The sequence below is a fragment of the Cydia splendana genome, chromosome 4, assembly GCF_910591565.1.
Source record: "Cydia splendana chromosome 4, ilCydSple1.2, whole genome shotgun sequence".
Classification (NCBI taxonomy): Eukaryota; Metazoa; Arthropoda; class Insecta; order Lepidoptera; family Tortricidae; genus Cydia; species Cydia splendana.
The window spans coordinates 21608423-21627915 of record NC_085963.1 but is presented as its reverse complement, the minus strand read 5'-3'; the positions used below and the strand labels follow the sequence as shown (position 1 = coordinate 21627915).

The following is a 19493-nucleotide window of genomic DNA, read 5'->3' as shown; positions in this document are numbered from 1 at the left end:
AATGTTATTGTTAGATAAACTGATCTCTCGCTGCCCCTGTTGTGTCCAGACATTTAGCTGAAGAATTTGAAAAAAAACTGGCCAAGTGCGAGTCGGACTCGCGCACGAAGGGTTCCGTACCATCAGGCCTCCGTCACACGCTCAAGGCCACGCGCTATATGCCTACCGCTCGGCGTATCGTCGACGATACAACCGACAGAGGGCCGCCGAATGCCCGCCTCAGTGCTCGCACCGCATTGCACCGCGCGTTTCCCGCGCTTATGCTTCGAAATGCCGAAAGCACGTAATTATTGTGCAGTAGATGGGTGAAAAAGTAAAAAAAAACAAAGGAAAAAGCCTATAATAAAAATTCATCTTTTTATGGCGGGCTAAAGGTCCCACCTGAAAGTTTAATAATTATATTGAAGGGTTAGAAAAAGTATTTTTAAATAACTTTGACGACGTAATAATTAATCGGCCTGGTAGCACCGTATTACAACTTTTAAAAACCGTTGATTGTCCGTTGCTTTGCTCCTGAATATTTATTAAAATGATTTACGCGATTTAGGATATTTTCAACTACTTATTAAATTTTAATAACAGAGAATTCCGAGAAGTGATAAAATTATAAATCATTATATTAAAACTAAAACATATTTGATTCGCAACATTCGTTTTATTACAATAATCATCATAGGTAGGGTAGCTACAACCCTAGCGCATTCTTACGATGACGCGTTGGCACGTGACTCGAACGGCGGGCAACACAGTCTCGACTCTTTGTGCGCGTAATTATGGTACATTTCTTCTTGTCCTGAGCAGCAGGTATTATTATTAAGGTTCTGTAGGCTATTATAGCGTAGGTATTTTTGCTTTTGTTTGGGAATGAAGTATCTGTTACGTAGTAACTATTTATTAATCTGTGGTACCATTACGCAAAAAACGGCAAAAAAATCACGTTTGTTGTATGGGAGTTACCTTTCGTCTGCCCAACTCCAAACTTTTAGCTGACTTCTATTGGTTAGTTGATGTTTAAAAAACCCTGACACTCGCCAAGTTTCCCCACAATCCTGACAAAGGACTAAAAATCCTGACATGTCAGGAAAAATCTTGACGTATGGCAACCCTAGTCTGATGCAAGCTTGATGCAAGTGACGAAGTGACCTCTTATAAGTAGTTGAGAGGTCACTTCGTCACTTGCATCAGAGTCATCAGACTAGGGTTTATCCGATTTTAAATCCATAAATTGTATCATGTAATTCATGTACAATGGAGTAAATTATAGGTATTCTATTGTAACTTAAACAGTTTTATTCACGCTTAAATATTCCAATGATACAAAGACTACAAAGTTATTAACCACATGACGGATAATTACGCAACGCAACACAACTTCCTCAAGAGAGCCGGTAGCAAATAGCAATGTTGTTCGCAGTTTCTCCTACGTGTTACGTTCATTAACCGCTAGCGCAAAGTCCGATCAGCCGTAATCGCACTTTGCTCTTAAAATCCCGAGATTACATATAAATTATCACAATACAATTATCTCAGAGATACGCGCGCGCGCATTGTAAACAAATGAGCGAATAACAAGTCTCAGTGACAATTGGATCTCACGCGGAGCGCACGTAAAAATGGTTGTGAGCAGGAAAGTGAATGAAGACCTGCAGAAAGAGCGGGACAGGTGCACGTTCAATGTGCAAGAGTTGACACATTATCTGGATGGAGGGGAGAAGATTACAAGGTATCGGAAGGATTTGGGTAAGGATTATTTGCAATACCTACTGAGGGCCTACCACGTTCGACGTGTTACCTCTCTGTCGCACTTGTAAATTCGTAAGGAAGTGTGACAGGGAGGCAACACGTCGAACGTGGTTCGCTGTAGGCCCTCTGATTATGTTATGGTCAAACCATGGTCTAATAAAACATGGTCTTCCATTCCCAGAGTGACACGCGATTACGTCACAATAACATTGCCACTTTATTTCAACATAACATGTTACATGGGTACATTATACCTATGGTTAATAAGTTAAAATATTTCTTTATAATTTTCATTTATATGTATTTTAGCTTAAATTTTACAATAACACGTCATTTTTAATTACTCGTTAGCAATATCTTCCGATTCACGAAAGAAATTTCAGACTTTCGGGTAATTCTGTTTATACTACTGGCAACACAGGATAGCGCTGAGGACATTTGACAATTCGGATCTAGATAACTTCATGCCCTGACCGTCATCCTTGTCGAACGCGTGTTAATTGTTATTTCCTTCTCGCTCAGTGTCAGCAGTCGCAGAGTTTTCCAAACTTTTCACGTCGTAAGCTTGGTAATTAATGTTTTGTTACGAAAATGGTTGGCTGTTCTATTCGGAACTGTAAGAGTAGGAGTAAAAAGGGCAGTATAATCAGATTTTATACGTTTCCGAATAATGAATCCGTAGCCAATGAATGGCTTCGCTATTGTGGACTGAAAACAATATGTAAAAATGGTATGTATACGTAATTATCGACAATAATTACTATTAATGATAAAATTTTATGTTCTATGTTTGCTTGTTAACGCAAGCAGCCCCCCTAAGAAATTAAAACCAAAATTGCTTAAAGTGTCGAACACCGTTTATTGATTAACTGTGAATTAGTTTTTCAAACGTTTGTCTTGTATAGATAAATAAAGTTTAATTTAATACATTAGATTTGTTTTATTTTACTATGTTTCTACATGAATAACTTAAAATTAATGCCGTTAAAATAATTTTCACCGTTGGTTAAAATTCTCCCACATTTCAAAGTTTGAGAACCTGTAAACAGCATGATGACGTAGGCGCGTGTCAGTTAGGTCATACGCGAATCTCGGAATGGAGTACCAGGCGGAGTATATTATTATACCATGGGTCAAACTAGTTGGAGTCGTAAACAGACGGCCTACCGATAGACACGAAAATAGATGTTTCTGTCTCGTCGTGTTTCGCGAGTTCATCAGGTTTAGATTGCTTGAGATAGAGTAAGTTGACAGCTGATTGTTTTTTTTTTACCACGACCGGTTGGCAATGCTCTCTTTATTCTTTGAAATCGGCGGGTAAAGTTGTATTTTAATCCTGTATGTAAAGTGCAAATGTAATTAGATGCAAACTTTGAGTTGAAGCGGATGGACTTTTAATCTTCAATACCATTTATTTGTATTCCACCTCCAATGACGAGGTATTTGAGTTGCGTACAAGTCCTCATTCTCGTATCATAGAATTAGTAACTCATATACTTACATATTATGAGGTGCTAAATAAAAGCACTCCAATGATAAATATGATAGTGCTGTGTAAATGTTTGTCGGTGCTAATAACACAATAAGACCTAAATCACATGTGAGGTGCCTATCGTTCTTTGGGGTCATCCATTAATTACATCACACGTTTATGAGACATGTTGTGACAAGGGGGAGGAGGAGTCACAAACTTTGTGACGTCAGCGTCACTTTAACTTCATCAGTAACCGAAAATTTATTATCGTTTTTATTCGTTAAATTTTATTTCTTAATCAGTTAATATCTACTTGATGACTTTAATGTTTTCAAACATTTACGATGTTATGAAATTTTTGTTCACTAAACTATTTACTTAAAATCGCATTTTTAGGGTTCCGTACCCAAAGGGTAAAAACGGGACCATATATATTACTAAGACTCCGCTGTCCGTCTGTCTGTCTGTCACCAGGCTGTATCTCATGAACCGTGATAGCTAGGCAGTTGAAATTTTACAACAAAAGTGATTTTTTTGCGTAATGGTAAGAAACCTCCGTGCGCGAGTCCGACTCGCACTTGTTTTATCAATGGCGCTCCCGGCTATAACGATTTCATTAAAGCACCTTTATTGAACTAATAGGTACTGGTTTCTGCCCGCGACTTCGTCTGCGTGGAATGATGATGATTGATTGAGCTTCTCCGGGCCTCAAACTATCTCCATTATGAATATTAAGATTAGCCAAACCCAAAAATAAAATTACATCAACGAGCGTCTAGCTGTTGGGTCTGCACTTTGTTTTGGCGTGACATAGTTTCAATAGATGCCTATGTACTTAGTTTGTTACTTCATTTGACTCGTATTAAAATATTGTAACATACAATATTGATATAATTAATGAGCCGTGGCAAATGCCGGGATAACGCGAGGAAGAACAAGAACTAAAACTCTTTAGTTAGTTAATAGTTTTAATTAGTTTAATTTCGCTTACCTACTGTACCTATTCAGTCAAGGTACTCTAGCCAAAATCCCCCACTGCAATGAAGTCCACAATAAAAGAGTATTCTTCTTCCAGAGAACAAAGTCCTAAACGTCAAAGGGCTAAGAGACGAAGTGCCCGAAGAATATCTCAGCCACAAGGAGCGGTATGAGAACGCGGTGCGGAAAGCGGTCATCATGCACCAGGCCCTGGGAAACCTGGACGAAAACAACCTCAACGAGGAGGAGAAAGCCAGGTATGACCGACGCAAACAAAAAAAGGAGAAAACGACATTAAATAAAAAATATTTCTCTAAGTAATTAAAATTCTAATGGTTTCGACTCTCCTTTCTCTTGTCTACTAAAGTTAAAGACAAAAGGAATAGCAAAATACCTAACATCTTATAAACAGGTGGTACTTTTGACTTTGAAATGGTAGATCGAATAGAACTTCGAAGGTACTTTAAATATGTCACTTCATACAATCAACATTGGGCTCCAGTCTCTTTAACTTTCGAGGACAACTTTCTTTTTCTGTGTCGGCAAATCCCATATAAGGTGTATCCGTCTTTAGAATGTCGGCTAGTTCCGAAAATCACCCAAAAATCCTTCACATAGGCGAAAGTATTCGAAACGGAATTACTTGAATACACCTTATATGAGGAGTTCCCTCAATTCCTCATGGAGCCCATCATCCGATCAGAACCAAATTAATATAGGACCACTTTCGAGATAACTCCTTTCAAACAAAAAAAGAATTAGGTACTCAAATCGGACCACGGGTGTCGGAGTAATCGGTGAACGTACATAACCAAGTACAGTAGCACCTCCTTCTATGAAATTGAAGTCGGTTAAATAAATTAAATGTTTGGTCTTCAGGTTAGGCCTCCGCACCACAATATCATCAGCCATCTTTAAAGATAACTCTCCCCTGATGCTCCACTATTCCATGTTCACCAACGTCATCGCCGGACAGGCAGACGACGAACAGCAGAAATACTGGCTGCCGAAGATCAGGAACATGAAAATCATCGGGACATATGCTCAGGTACATCTACTACAAGGGTCAAAATTAAAACGAGTGTTCCAACTAAGTATTCTGTATCCAAGCAAGAAAAAAATAATCATAGATTTATTTTTATTTGTTAGCCTGTTGTGTCCCACTGCTGGGCAAAGGCCTCCCTCTCTTTCTTCCACGCGTCTCGTTCTATGGCAATATTAGGCCAATCTTTCCGAAAGACGTCAACATCGTGCCGCCACCTCCTTCTAGGTCTGTCGTGACGCCGCACTATGTTTGGTGTCCACTCGGTAGTTTTCTTGGCCCGCAAGTCGTTTGGCATACGGCAGATGTGTCCGGCCCAGTCCCATTTAAGCTTGGCGGCTGTCAAGGCTACGTCGGATAGCTATCATAGATACATTGATCTATTTGATATCTATGATACACTATATCTGATATCCGTATGTTTGGGGTGGTGCACAATGATCTTCTAGTCCTTTAGAAGTCACGTGAAACTAGAAACCTTGATCATCATTTTCGAAGGATGGCCATGGGGGTATTTGGCCCCGGGCGGTACATGAAAGGGGGCCCCAAGTGGAGGAAAATTGTTTATTAGGTACTACTGTTGGTACGAGCTGGGGTTCGAGGGGCGAGTTGCACGCCTATTTCCACAACCAGCATTTCAAACTAGAAATCTTGATCATTCATCTAAAATTTATCTAAGTAGGTAGACAATAGAATACCTAAAAGTAACTATGTTGAATTGAAGGCACTCTAATTTTTCAGACTGAGTTGGGCCACGGGACTTTCATCCGTGGTCTTGAGACGACGGCCGAGTACGACCCCAAGACTGAAGAGTTCGTCCTGAACAGCCCCAAGTTGACGGCATACAAGTGGTGGCCCGGAGGATGTAAGTTCTTTTTATCCAATTGTGTAAAACTTAACTTGACACGTCTAAGCTATTATATTTAATTACACAAACGGGTCTACCGCCTACGCTACGCTAACTTTGCACGGACTGCAGTGACAGTGTGTGGAATTACCACCATAAATGTCAAATTACTATTAAAATTTTGACTTATATAGTGGCTATATCACACTATGTTACTTCGTTTAATATTAGCTTGGTCCGACTCCAAGCCCACGAGGGCCACGAGTTTGTCACCATAAACGCGTTTTGGCGTATGAAATGACATTACATTTTAGATTTTTCTTGACATGTTGGGAATAGTTCTGTTAAGGTAAGGTAGGGCAAAAGAAACATACTTTACTTTATTTTGCTCGGGCATGTTGGGGGCAAGAGAAACCGTTTGAGGAAAGTCCTTCTGATTTCAATTTTTAACAAGCAGAAACGTCTGCGAACGATGCTAATAGCATGCTAATTCAACTCTTTCAAGCTTAGAATAAATTTAAAAGTGGAAAAATTACTGTCTGGTGTGAGACTTGGATCCAGAGGCCGTGGCCCCTGAGTTCAAGTCTCACCCAAGACAGTAATTTATCAATTTTTAAATGTATTCTAAGCTTGAAAGAGTTGAAAGTCCTTCTTCGTATTATTTTAAAGTTAAGTTTATTATTTACTAGACGGGCCCGCAGCTCCGCTCGCGTAAATGAAATAAAGAGTTCGTCTTATGTTTAGTTAAATACCGACATTATTATGTATTCAACCCTGCCATGGTTTAAAACTGTGATAGGGATTTCTTATTTGTAGCCGTAATTTGGATAACTCAATTCGCAAATTTGTCAAAAAATGATGTGATTTGATAAAAGGCAAGATTGTATTTTTTCATCTACACGTATTTATTTAAAACTTGTTTCAAGATAAAATTATTATTTGTTCTTATAAGCCTAGTTGCAAAAACGTTCATTAGATTAATTTTCGCCTTAAGACGAATATGGACGACCACCGCCCTTAAATCGCCTTTTCATACAAACATAGGTAGTCTAGTCCTCTCGGTCTTGCGATAGCTCTCGCCAGTCGCCATGGCCGAGGCTGAGCAGGCGGCTTAGCACGGTCGCGTTTTTATCCCTTGTCACCATGCCTGTCACGTTCTAACAAGTATGTAAGTGCGAAAGGGACGCGCATAGTGATAGTCGATAAAAATGGAACCGTGCTGAGCCCGCAGGTCTTGAGCAACTACGTCGTTTCAGCGGTACCTAGGACGTCCACTCGGGCGTCTCCCATTTTGTTGTCCCAAGTACCTGCGCTCTCTTCACGGCACGATCCTCTCCCATTCTCTCTAAGTGTCCGAGCCACCACTGAATTTAGCCGCTTTTGTCTCTCAATATTTCGCCACTATATCGGACCACATCCTTATTTCTATGGAAACAAAATTATATTACGATATTTGGCTGACTGCTGACTGTACATTTGCTTATTTTTATCAGGTCGCTCAATAATATCTGAACATGCACTTTAATCTACCTACATAACTTACTATCAACTTTGTATTTTTGGCCCATATCAGCATTCTTAGCCCGTTCCCCGGACGAATGGCAATGTTTGCCGAAGCCGTGAAAGTCAATCTGAATAATATAACTCAAAAATAAATTTAAAACAACAAAATACAAATTGATAATGATAATATAGTAATTACTTTGATTGATAAGAATGATAAGTCATATATGACATAAATCACTCGTATGGGCTCTATAGACTAAGGTTGAGGTTGACAGCACTTTTTATTTTACTTCGTGTAAAAAAACTCAGAAATACCTGTATACCAACATGACAAACATAATTTAGTTTACTTTAACTTACGGATTATTTGGTCTAATCTGTAGCACCGCCAAACGAAAGCAACCGAGAGTTGCCGAGAAATGGCCGATGTCGTAAAATGAAGATTGTTATGAAAATTTCTTTTCCTTATTGTAAATTAAATACGCATCGGAAGCGATAGTTTTTATGCTCTAGTTCTATTCCCATATGTAGATAATTGATTTGAACAGGTTTTTCTTATCATACGTGCGTCGTATTCGAGAAACGTGTCAAAAACTTTTTTAGAAATTTGTAAGGCGCCATCTCGCTTTTTCCCTCGTTTTTTATCCCGTTCTGGTTTTTCAATTTTATATATATGATGATATTTGTTCATTTGTTTTATATATAGTTTAATTTAGTTTTTAATATCTTTAAGTATTTTTAACGGTTAATTTTCCCTGCAAGTGTTTCTCTAGGCCCCATACCAATCATAGTTTATCTTACCCCACCTAACCTTCATAGGTAGGGATTTATTTGAAGTAGGTTAGGTACTTAGGTAAATTTAGTATTTTTTATCGGTATGCGGACGTTGTAACAGTTATATTAGATTAAAGATTAGATAACCTACCCATTTTTTTATTTATTGTTATGTGCAAAAGTAAAAATAAGTAGGTAAGTACTTATTCGTGTACTTACGTATAGTTTGTTGAGTTATGAACAATTTTATCATATCTCATTATCTTAATAATTAGGTAGGTACAAATTCTAATAATGTGCCTACAGTGAGACCAACACAAGCCTGTAACGATTTTGATAGCACACTCAGTGCAAGTGTTATTTGAAACGTCAAACTTCCATGAAATTGTGACGTATAAATAATACTCGCACTGTGTGTGCTATCAAATTCGTTGTGACTGTCTTGTCTTGTTCTAACTCTAACACAGATTGATAGTGTTACCTTACCTATATAAGAACCTAATTAAGTAATTAATTACTTAATTAAGTAGGTAATTACTAATCACCTACTTAAGTATATCAACGACAGCATAGGATAAAAATAAGTGGATATAAAGACTAAAGAGAAAGATTCATTTCTTAAACTATGAATAGGCAAAAGTCGAAGAAATTATGAATTCTGGGACATTGTTTTTATGTTAATTAATAGCTACGAAAACGCCATCCAACAATACCTAGCGTAAAAAAATTAAACAAAAAATAGCCTTGCGTTCGTAGTGATAATATACGTAGGTTATAAGTAGGTATAGCCCCGATAATATGTTAATACCTACGTACACAGAAAACCGGCTTGATCTGTGCTCATATGTTATAAGTAGGTATAGCCCCGGTAATATGTTACCTACGTACACAGAAAACCGGGTTGGTCTGTGCCTACTCACCTATAACAGAGAGTGCTTTGTCGCTTCTTTTTAGGGTTCCGTATTTAACATCGACCACTCCACCACTTAGACGGTTGGCAGTCCTCAACTGTGCGTTTCTCCAGATACTTTCCTGACTCGCGTAGCTAAACTATGGAGTAAACCGTCGCCCCGCGGTATTTCGGGACCAATGGGACCTTCAAGAAAACAGCATACTCCCATCTAAAAGACCGGCAACACACTTTTAAGTTCTAACCCCTCTGTTCTTACAGGTGTCCATGGACGAGGCGAGGGTAATTTGCTTACCGGTAGGCGATTCGCCTGCTCGTTTGCCTCCTACATATATCATAAAAAAGCCACTGTGTGATATACCGGGTGTGGCCTGTAACAGGAGCAAAAAATTTAACTGTAGACTTCACTTATAAAAATAACTTGTGTTTTGATTTTTAGTACACTTTAAAGTTAATTCTAAGACGCAATGTATTGCGAAATTTGTTATGTTTAAGGCGTGACAAGCAACGTCAATCACAATGATAGGTAAATGATAATGGCGTACATTGAAGGTAATATTTAATTCGTATGAAAAATAGGAAGCAAATAGGAAGTTTTAAGACTTCATAATTTTTAGAAGTTGGTGAACAAAAGTGTCACCGTTTGAGGAGTACAATCTATGTTTTAATTATTTGCTCGTGTTACAGGCCACACCCGTATAGATTCCGATACCAACCGAACCCTATGAACTCTTAGGTACTATATATGTTTCTTCTTTCCAGTGGCGCACACCGCCAACCACTGCGTCGTGATGGCCCACACATACAGCCGCGGTAAAAGCTGCGGCATCCAGCCCTTCATCGTCCAGATCCGGGACCTGGACACCCACATGCCGATGAAGGGCGTGAAGCTAGGCGAGATAGGAGCCAAGCTGGGCTTCAACACTGTCAATAATGGGTTCCTGGGCTTCGAGAACCATAGGATACCTAGGGATATGATGCTGATGAAGTATTCTCAGATGAAGAAGGTAAGGTCTTATGGGACTGATAGGCTTAAGGGGCTTAAGTATCTCAAGAGACTAATTTAAGATTAGGATGTGATAGATAAAAGATTTCACTGGTAAGTGGCTCCATATGACATAGAAGCATAATATGTAGTTGGCTAGCTACAGATTCCTAAATAGTATCCACAATATAGTGAACAGTAGAACGACACAGATAGTGAACAGTCAGAATGACCAGACAGACACTGCGGTACGACAAAGATGTTTACGTGCCCATATAGGCATATATCCATACATATATGGGAAAATCTGATAAAACATAAAATCCTATTTAAGTTATAACCTAAAAATATCAGGATTTCTTATAAATTTATAGTAGGTATACAGCTACTTTTCCATTCAGGTCAGGTCGTGTGTAACCTAGCCTATTTTCTTCCAGGATGGCACATTCGTATCGGGACCTAGCAGCAAGCTAGTCTACGGAACCATGGTCTACATCAGGATGACCATCCTGTGCCACATGGGCAACTGCCTCGGCAAAGCGGTTACGATCGCCACACGCTATGCGGCTGTACGGAGACAGTCACAACCTAAGCCTAAGTAAGGACATTTGACAATGTTTTAAACTTTTTCATAGGTACTAAAGAACTAGGTAGATCAACCCTTCACACTGACTTTAAAATTTTAAATTATTTGTCGAAATATTTGGTTCGATCCATTTGGAAAATCCTTTTTTGTTTGAAAGGGATACTTCATAGTTGGTCCCATATGTCATCTGGTCTGCTGACTTGATCTGATGATGGGCTCCTGGAGCAATCTTGGGAACTCTTCAAATATAAAAGACACAACTGCAGTGATTTAGGTGTTGGTATTAGTACCTAATTCGTGCCTTTGCTTTCGGAAAGCACCAATGGGTAAAGTGAAACTGCTGTTGAATACCATAATGATGGCAATTGAAAATGTGTAGAGGATTTTATATTTACGGACATATTACGAACTCCTGAAACTTACACCATATCGTAAAATGAACTATGCCCCATTGTTCCAGTGAACCAGAGCCCCAGATCCTAGACTACGTGACGCAACAGCACAAGCTGTTCGTTTCCATAGCGACCAGCCAGGCGTACTACATGAACTGCTACCGGCTCTGGACCATCTACAAGAAGGTCAATAATGAGCTAGCCACCGGGAACCTGGAGAACTTGGCTGAGGTACCAATCTTGTCTAACCTCCTAAGTCCCTATGTCCTTTTAAAAATAACAAATTCATATCGCATTTTGAACTATTGCGGAATAAACGAAGGTTCTAAACTCAAAACTGCAAAAATGACTCTGGGACATTGGAGTGTTTTAACTAAACCTTCTACTAGACTGTTAATTTGGCAGATGGCCTGTAAAAGTACGAAGCGTCCACTATAAAACATATTCTGATATTTCCCGCCGCCATTCCTGATCTCTCAAGATATGTCGACCACTATGTATTTCACGATCCCTCACTTTCTAGTAACCGCTTTTAGATGGCGGATGATTGTTAAACCAGAACTGTAATTTAACTTACAATTAGATGGTCGGCCTAGGGACAATTTTGGACTTTTTCCTAGTACATACCAAGATCTGGCAATACCTACAATTTACAATTAACGTTCGTTCTCTACACCAGCTGCACGCCCTATCCTGCTGCCTCAAGGCAACGACCACAGCAGACACATCAATACTAGTGGAGCGTTGCAGAACGTCATGTGGAGGTCACGGATACATGCTTTCTTCGAATCTACCGCAGACGTACGCCAATGTAACTGCTGCCTACACTTACGAGGGGGAGAACACTGTCCTTCACTTGCAGACTGCGAGGTATGACAATATATCAGCCGCAATACCTTTCATACTTCCGTAAGGCAACACGCACAGCAGACACATCAATACTAGTGGAGCGCTGCACAACGTCGTGTGGAGGCCACGGATACATGCTTTCTTCGAATCTACCGCAGACATACGCTAATGTAACTGCTGCTTACACTTACGAGGAGAACACTGTCCTTCACTTGCAAACTGCGAGGTATGACAATATTTATATCAGCTGTGCAATACCTTTCATACTGCCGTATGGCAACAAGCACAGCAGACACATCAATACTAGTGGAGCGCTGCAGAACGTCATGTGGAGGTCACGGATACATGCTGTGGGTTCCTTTGAGAACGGTTAGTACTTATAACGGAAACCCACGAATAAGTTTATAAGTTTTATTACACAGTTATAATGAGCTACATAACTAAATACTACAAACAATATCACACGCGTTGGTTAGGTTACGGAACTCGCGAGAGCGGTAAACGTCAGGACGAGTGACGTGACCGTGCGCTAGAAGTGTCTGGCTCGTACTGGTTGGCGGCGCCGCTCGACTCGAGGGGCGCGCGCGGGCATGTCGGCAGTTCTCGGAAACTCGGTGTTTGCCAAGGCCGTTAGTTATAGAGATGGGAAAACCGTGTGGAACATGAGCTCGCCTCAGTACTCCCCCCCCAGAGAAAAGGTAATTAGATATCTTATTCATAGGTCTAGCTTATCAGGAAATCTCACAGTTCTACCTGTCCTGGTCGTAGTGGAACTTCGCTGTTTCGTGGCAGGTGCAGGTGGTGGCGAAGTAGGAGCTGGTTCATTGATAGGTATAGGAACAGGTCGATCAGGGATATGAGTTGGACCAGTATGATCCGTGTCGATGAAAGCTGGCTTTACGTTGTTGATGGAAACTACGCGAGGCAAGCCGTTGACGGTAATGGTGAGGGTTTTTTCTTGTCTGTCAGTGATTCTAAAAGGTCCTTCGTACGGATTCAGTAGGCCTGTCTTGTTAAATCGTCTAACATATACATGTGTTGCTGAAGCTAGCTCCTTGTAAACGAAGATTGATGTTTTTGCGTGAGAGGATGTTTTAGTTGGTGCTAATCGATTAAATGCTGATTTGAGTGAGGATGCGAATGTTGACTGAGGTTGAACCGTGGATGTTGCAGGTGATACAAATTCTCCAGGCAGTCTGATATTCTGGCCGAAAACCATTTCCGCTGGAGTAGCGTCGATATCTTCTTTGTAGGCTGCTCGGAGGCCCATCATGACAACTGGTAAATCATCTGTCCATGATGGGTTGTTATGGCACCTTAGGGCTGCTTTAAGTTGCCGGTGAAGACGCTCGACCAAACCATTTGCGATTGGGTGATACGGAGTGGTATGTATATGTTGGAAACCACATATTCGAGACAGAGATGAAAACAGTTCTGATTGAAATTGTCTGCCTTGGTCTGTAGTTATCCGAAGTGGTACGCCATAGCGAGATATCCAACCAGAGAATAACTTTTGTGCAACGGTTTCTGCTTCCATGTTTTTAAGAGGATAAGCTTCTGGCAGTCTTGAAAATCGATCCACTACTGTAAGCAGGTATCTGTATTCCCGGGAATAGGGCAGGGGTCCAACTAAATCGACGTGTATGTGTTCGAATCTGGTGTTCGGTGGTGCGAATGATCCGGGTGCGGCCGTAATATGGCGGTTGATCTTGGATGCTTGGCAAGCGAGGCAAGAACGTGACCAAGTAGCGCAGTCTTTCCTGATTCCGGACCACGCATATCTGTCGGTGATTAGCTTTGTTGTCACTTTAACTCCAGGGTGTGCTAAGTTGTGCAGCGAATCGAACACCTGTCGTCGGAGTGTTGTTGGAATGTACGGCCTAGCCACGGTAGTAGAAGTGTCGCAAAAGATTGGTGTGTTCGTATCAGGGAATACGATTTTCTTGATTAAAAGGCTTGTGTGGTTATCGTTAAGAAGCTGTTGTAGCTCTCTGTCCGAAGCTTGAGCAGCAGCAAGTTCTTGATAACCTACTGGTTGACTGATGGCTTCGACTCTTGACAGAGCGTCTGCGACTATGTTGTCATTGCCACTGATGTGCTTGATATCCGTTGTAAATTGGCTGATGAATTCTAAGTGGCGGAACTGACGAGGACTGCACTTTTCCGGTTTTTGTTGGAACGCAAATATCAATGGGCGGTGGTCAGTGAAGATAGTGAAATGTCTTCCTTCTAACCAATGCCTAAAATGATGAATGGCTTGGTAGACAGCGAGCAGTTCTTTATCATATGCGCTATACTTGGTTTGGGCTGAGGTCAGTTTTTTTGAGAAAAACGCAATCGGTTCCCAGCCGTTGTCTCCTTTTTGATGAAGGGCAGCCCCTGTGGCAGTATCTGATGCATCCGTGTAGAGAGAAAGCTCGCTGTTTTGTTTTGGATGAGTAAGTCTAGTTGCGTGTGCGAGACTTTGTCTACATAATTCGAATGCAGTATCGGCCTCAGAAGACCAGTGTACAGGTTCATTACCTTTGACGCCATCTTTGAGTAGATTATTGAGAGGTGCTTGTGTTTTAGCAGCATTTTTGATGAAACGCCGGTAGAAGTTCAGAACTCCTAAAAATCTGCGAAGTGATTTAACCGTTGCTGGCTTCGGGTACTGTTGAATGGCTTCAATCATTGATGAAGGAGGTTCTATGCCAGAAGCTGATACTTTGTATCCCAAAAAATCAATTTTTGTTTGGCCAAATAAACATTTAGAAGTGTTTATAATGACTCCATATTCTTCGAGCTTCTGAAAAAGGGCTTTGAGATGTTCCAGATGTTGGGAGTCATCAGCGGAGGCTACTAATATGTCGTCAAGGTATGGGAAGGTGAATGGTAGGTCTCTGGTGATCTCGTCTATGAAGCGCTGGAAGGTCTGCGCGGCGTTCCGAAGACCGAACGGCATTTTAAGAAACTCGAAGAGGCCAAAAGGTGTGATTACTGCTGTCTTCTGTATATCTTCTTCGTGTACAGGTAGGTGGTAAAATGCATTGACCAGGTCTACTTTGCTGAAGATGGTGGAACCTTGAAGAGACATACCAAAGTCTTCAATATGACGGAGTGGGTAGCGGTCCGGTAGAGTGCGGGCGTTGAGTGCTCTGTAGTCACCACAAGGGCGCCACCCTCCCGACTTCTTGGCCACCATATGGAGTGGAGATGCCCAAGGACTGTCACTGGGTCTTATGATACCTTGCTGGAGTAGCTCATCGAACTTCTTTTTAGCGACTTCTAACTTTTCTGGCGGAAGACGTCTAGCTCTACAGGCGGATGGAGGACCTGGAGTGGTTTTGATGTGGTGCTGGATATTATGTTTAAAGTTGTTGATGTTACAGGTCGGTTTCGTTATAGATGGGAATTTAGCTAAAAGCTGATGATAAATTGTTGTACCTGAGATGACCTTGACGGATGGGGAGTCATCAATAATGACAGGCCTACCTGGAGTACTCATGCCAGTTGTAGAATCTACTAAACATCTCCTCTTAAGGTCGACGAGGAGTCCGTAATGTGCGAGGAGGTCAGCTCCGATGATAGGTCTGCCGACATCAGCGACAATAAATGACCAGGTGTAGTCGCGTCGAAGTCCGATGTTGAGGTTGATTGTCATTACTCCATATGTTTTTATCGGCGTAAGATTTGCAGCAAAAAGTTCGTATGTAGATGTAGGGCGCCGCCGTTAAATTAATTTATACGGGTAGACGCACACATCTGAGCCTGTATCTACAAGATAATCTTTCTTGGTTGTCCGGTCCATGATATAAAGGCGGTTAGAGTACATTTTTGGTAAGTTGGTAGGGTTACTTACCGCCGCTAGCAACCCTACTGCTGGTTTTCCTTAACAAATTTACACGGCTGCTCGCACCTGCGTGCATTGGCACCAAAATTGGTATGGTACCAACATAAGTCATTGCTAGCGTAGCGGGCGCGGGACCTCGATCTGCTCCTATTGCGCGAGTACGAACGATCAGAGTTTCGTTGTGTTTGACCGAGGGCAGCAACCATTCGTGTAAGCTCATTGATTTGTATCTGCATATTTTGCATATCAAAAGGTTGGTTGTGGTTAGAAGGAAAAGCGCTTGCGGAACTCTGATTGTATGTAACGGCGCATGCAGAGTTTGCGTTGTTACAATTGCATTGTGTCTGCATCGGCGAGTTGACTTGTTGCACTAGATGGTGGTGGTTATTCGGCGTTATGCCATACAATTTGTCGGCTAAGTCGCCAAGGTCGTCTAATGACATTGTTGAGGGCTGGGAAATTAAATTTCCTTGTATATGTGTAGGTAGCCTGCTTATCCAAATGGTTTTGATCATTTGATCTGATCCTGCTCCTTTAGCTAAAGACTTCAAATGTCGTAGGAAAGAGGAAGGTTTGCGGCTCCCAATTTCCTCTTTTTCTAAAAGTCTATGAATTTTCTCTTCACTGGATTCCGAGAATCGAGCTATTAGTGTATTTTTGAGTTTGGTATAGGGTTCGTTCGCAGGAGGGCACGTAATAATTTCTTCCGCCTCTGTGGCGGTTTTGGGGTCCAATTGGGCTATTGCGTAATAAAATTTTGTTAATTCTCTGGTAATATTGTTTACGTGAAACTGAGCCTCTATTATACCGAACCATACAGTGGGGTGATCGGGGTAAAAAGGCGGAACTCGAATCCCAACACGGCTTACCTCATAACCATAACCAGATGGCGGCTGCAGCGGCACTAGCGGCGATGTCGGATGGGCGGCCGCAGCGGCAGCGGCGGCGGCGGCGGCGGCAGCGTGGACGGCGGCGTGGGCGGGAAGCAGCGGAGCACCGGTAGCACCAGTGCCAAGGTGAGTATTCACAGCGTTACCACCGGTAGGGGCGGAGGCGGCACCACCGGCGGCGGCGGCGGCGGCGGCGGCGGCGGCGGCGGCGGCGGCGGTGGCGGCGGCGGTGGCGGCGGCACCGGGCGCGGCAGCGGCGGCGGCAGCCTCGGAGTCATTTTCATTGTCACTTGCCATTTTCGGGGTCACCACTGTGGGTTCCTTTGAGAACGGTTAGTACTTATAACGGAAACCCACGAATAAGTTTATAAGTTTTATTACACAGTTATAATGAGCTACATAACTAAATACTACAAACAATATCACACGCGTTGGTTAGGTTACGGAACTCGCGAGAGCGGTAAACGTCAGGACGAGTGACGTGACCGTGCGCTAGAAGTGTCTGGCTCGTACTGGTTGGCGGCGCCGCTCGACTCGAGGGGCGCGCGCGGGCATGTCGGCAGTTCTCGGAAACTCGGTGTTTGCCAAGGCCGTTAGTTATAGAGATGGGAAAACCGTGTGGAACATGAGCTCGCCTCAATGCTTTCTTCGAATCTACCGCAGACATATGCTAATGTAACCGCTGCCTACACTTACGAGGGGGAAAACACTGTTCTTCACTTGCAAACTGCGAAGTATGATAATATTTATATCAGCTGCAATACCTTTCATACTTTACGTTTATCGACCTTTCTTTGTTTATTTGCTTCTTATTTGGCGGTATTTAAGAAGCAAAGTTGTTGTTCCTCATTGTAATGGCTAACTGATTTTTTCTGGCAGGGCTTTGATGAAAGCTGGCACGCAAGTGGTATCAGGACAGACGGTGAGCCCGTCCATGGCTTACTTGGCCGACCGCAGTAAAATTACCAAGTGGGACAACTCCGTCAAAGGAATCATCAAGGGATTCGAGAAAGTCGCTGCCGGGTATTGTATAGTTTAATTTACAGTATTTACACCAACAGGAACTCGATTCTGATTTAACCACTTGTAACGGCTTATTTTGATACGAACTTGCAGATCGCTCACGTCATGTTGGTGCATGCGAAATTAATAAAAAGTCGTGCATGATAAATCGCCAATCACCAAGACCGGGGGTCGGCAAACTTTTTAGAAAAAGAGCCAAACCAGGGGTCGGAAACCGGTATTAGCTCCATACAAAAATACCGGTATTATTACGTTCTTTTTCGTTCTTTGGTTTATTATTTCATTTTTAATGGGAAAACCTAATAGAGTCAGACCGTGAATAGTTTGCAGCGATTTTGATAGCCCACGCAGTGCAAGTGTCATTTTAAATGTCAAACGTCTATGAAATTACGACGTATAAAAAACACTTACACTGCGTGGGCTATCAAATCCGCTGCAGACTTTTCTTGGTGCGACTCTAATACAAAGTTGTTACTTAAATACATGATTCAGTCCTACGTAAAGCGGATAAATAAATCAAAATATTGGGCTGTAGCTCAAAGAGCCACAAGTGTGGTTTACAGTGGTCTAAGATCTCTTTTAAGTGTTAATTTTTTGTGGCTTAAAGAGCCGCAATTGTACCTTCAAAGAGCCGCATGCGACCCCTGACCAAAGTGACCAAGACGATTGCTGTCAAAGTAAGTATCAAAACCAGTTCAAACCCCAACTTTAGTTCTTCTGAATCGGGTTCTGGTAGGTATTTATTCAAGTGCCTATGTTATCGCTTTTATTACACGCCCTCCGGTTGTCTTTTTTTAAATATTGCAGATTTTTTTGCTAAACAAGAACAATATTTGATCGATACTCTTGTTATATAGGAAAGTGGAGGCGTGCCTATACAGCATGCAGAGACACATAAACGACGGCAAAAGCCAAGAAGATGCGTGGAATCTTACGTCGGTGCAGCTTGTTGCTGCTTCCGAGGTAATCATTGTATATTTATGTACTTAATTAGTTTACACCTATTTACACAACTACCCGCGCGTGTCGGTATCTGGCGTGCACATAATAATCCTGGTTGTTGCGGCATATTGGCACTAGTTTTTATGTAAGCGACTGACATCGGACCTTCCAAGTCTTCTAACCCAGTGGGATACTACTCGTATAACTATATATAATATAATTATGTACTTTGTAGTACAGCTACTACACAATTTTTTATAAGTAGGGTTTGAATATTGGTATTAGTCCGCAGTTTCCTCATGATGTTTTCCCTTAGGTACCGAAAAGCGCACTTTTCACATCAGGCGGCGTAGCACGGTTGCGTTTTTATCCCTTGTCACCATGCCTGTCACGTTCTAACAAGTATGTAAGTGCGAAAGGGACGCGCATAGTGATAGGCGATAAAAATGGAACCGTGCTGCGCCCGCAGGGCAATATTAATTTTACTTCGGATATCTATGTTTGTCATTTTGTGACAGGGCACAGTTGGTTAAAAATATGTAACTCAATTTCTTTAACCAAATTTTCGCGGATTTAATATGCGGCAACCCACTTATAAAATCTCCGTAAAAACAGTAAAGATTCCGTCCGCTCCGCGTCCGAGTCTTCTGTTGCTATTTAACATATCAATGAAAGGCTTTTCAAAGATCTTGATAGAATTTTATAATGCGGTCGAGTGAT

General features: G+C 41.7%; 1 protein-coding gene across 1 annotated transcript in view; it reads left to right on the top strand.

Annotated features, from left to right (window-relative positions):
- The first annotated feature begins 1529 nt into the window (after positions 1–1529).
- LOC134790008 (probable peroxisomal acyl-coenzyme A oxidase 1) overlaps positions 1530–19493 on the top strand; it is a 53261-nt gene continuing 35297 nt past the window's right edge. Inside the window, exons 1-10 of the mRNA XM_063760751.1 lie at positions 1530–1740; positions 4293–4452; positions 5075–5243; positions 5979–6102; positions 10037–10281; positions 10697–10857; positions 11306–11468; positions 11917–12107; positions 17688–17831; positions 18689–18794. Of these exons, the coding sequence (XP_063616821.1) occupies positions 1614–1740; positions 4293–4452; positions 5075–5243; positions 5979–6102; positions 10037–10281; positions 10697–10857; positions 11306–11468; positions 11917–12107; positions 17688–17831; positions 18689–18794 (1590 nt within the window). The 5' untranslated portion in view covers positions 1530–1613. The remainder of the gene's footprint in view (positions 1741–4292; positions 4453–5074; positions 5244–5978; positions 6103–10036; positions 10282–10696; positions 10858–11305; positions 11469–11916; positions 12108–17687; positions 17832–18688; positions 18795–19493) is intronic.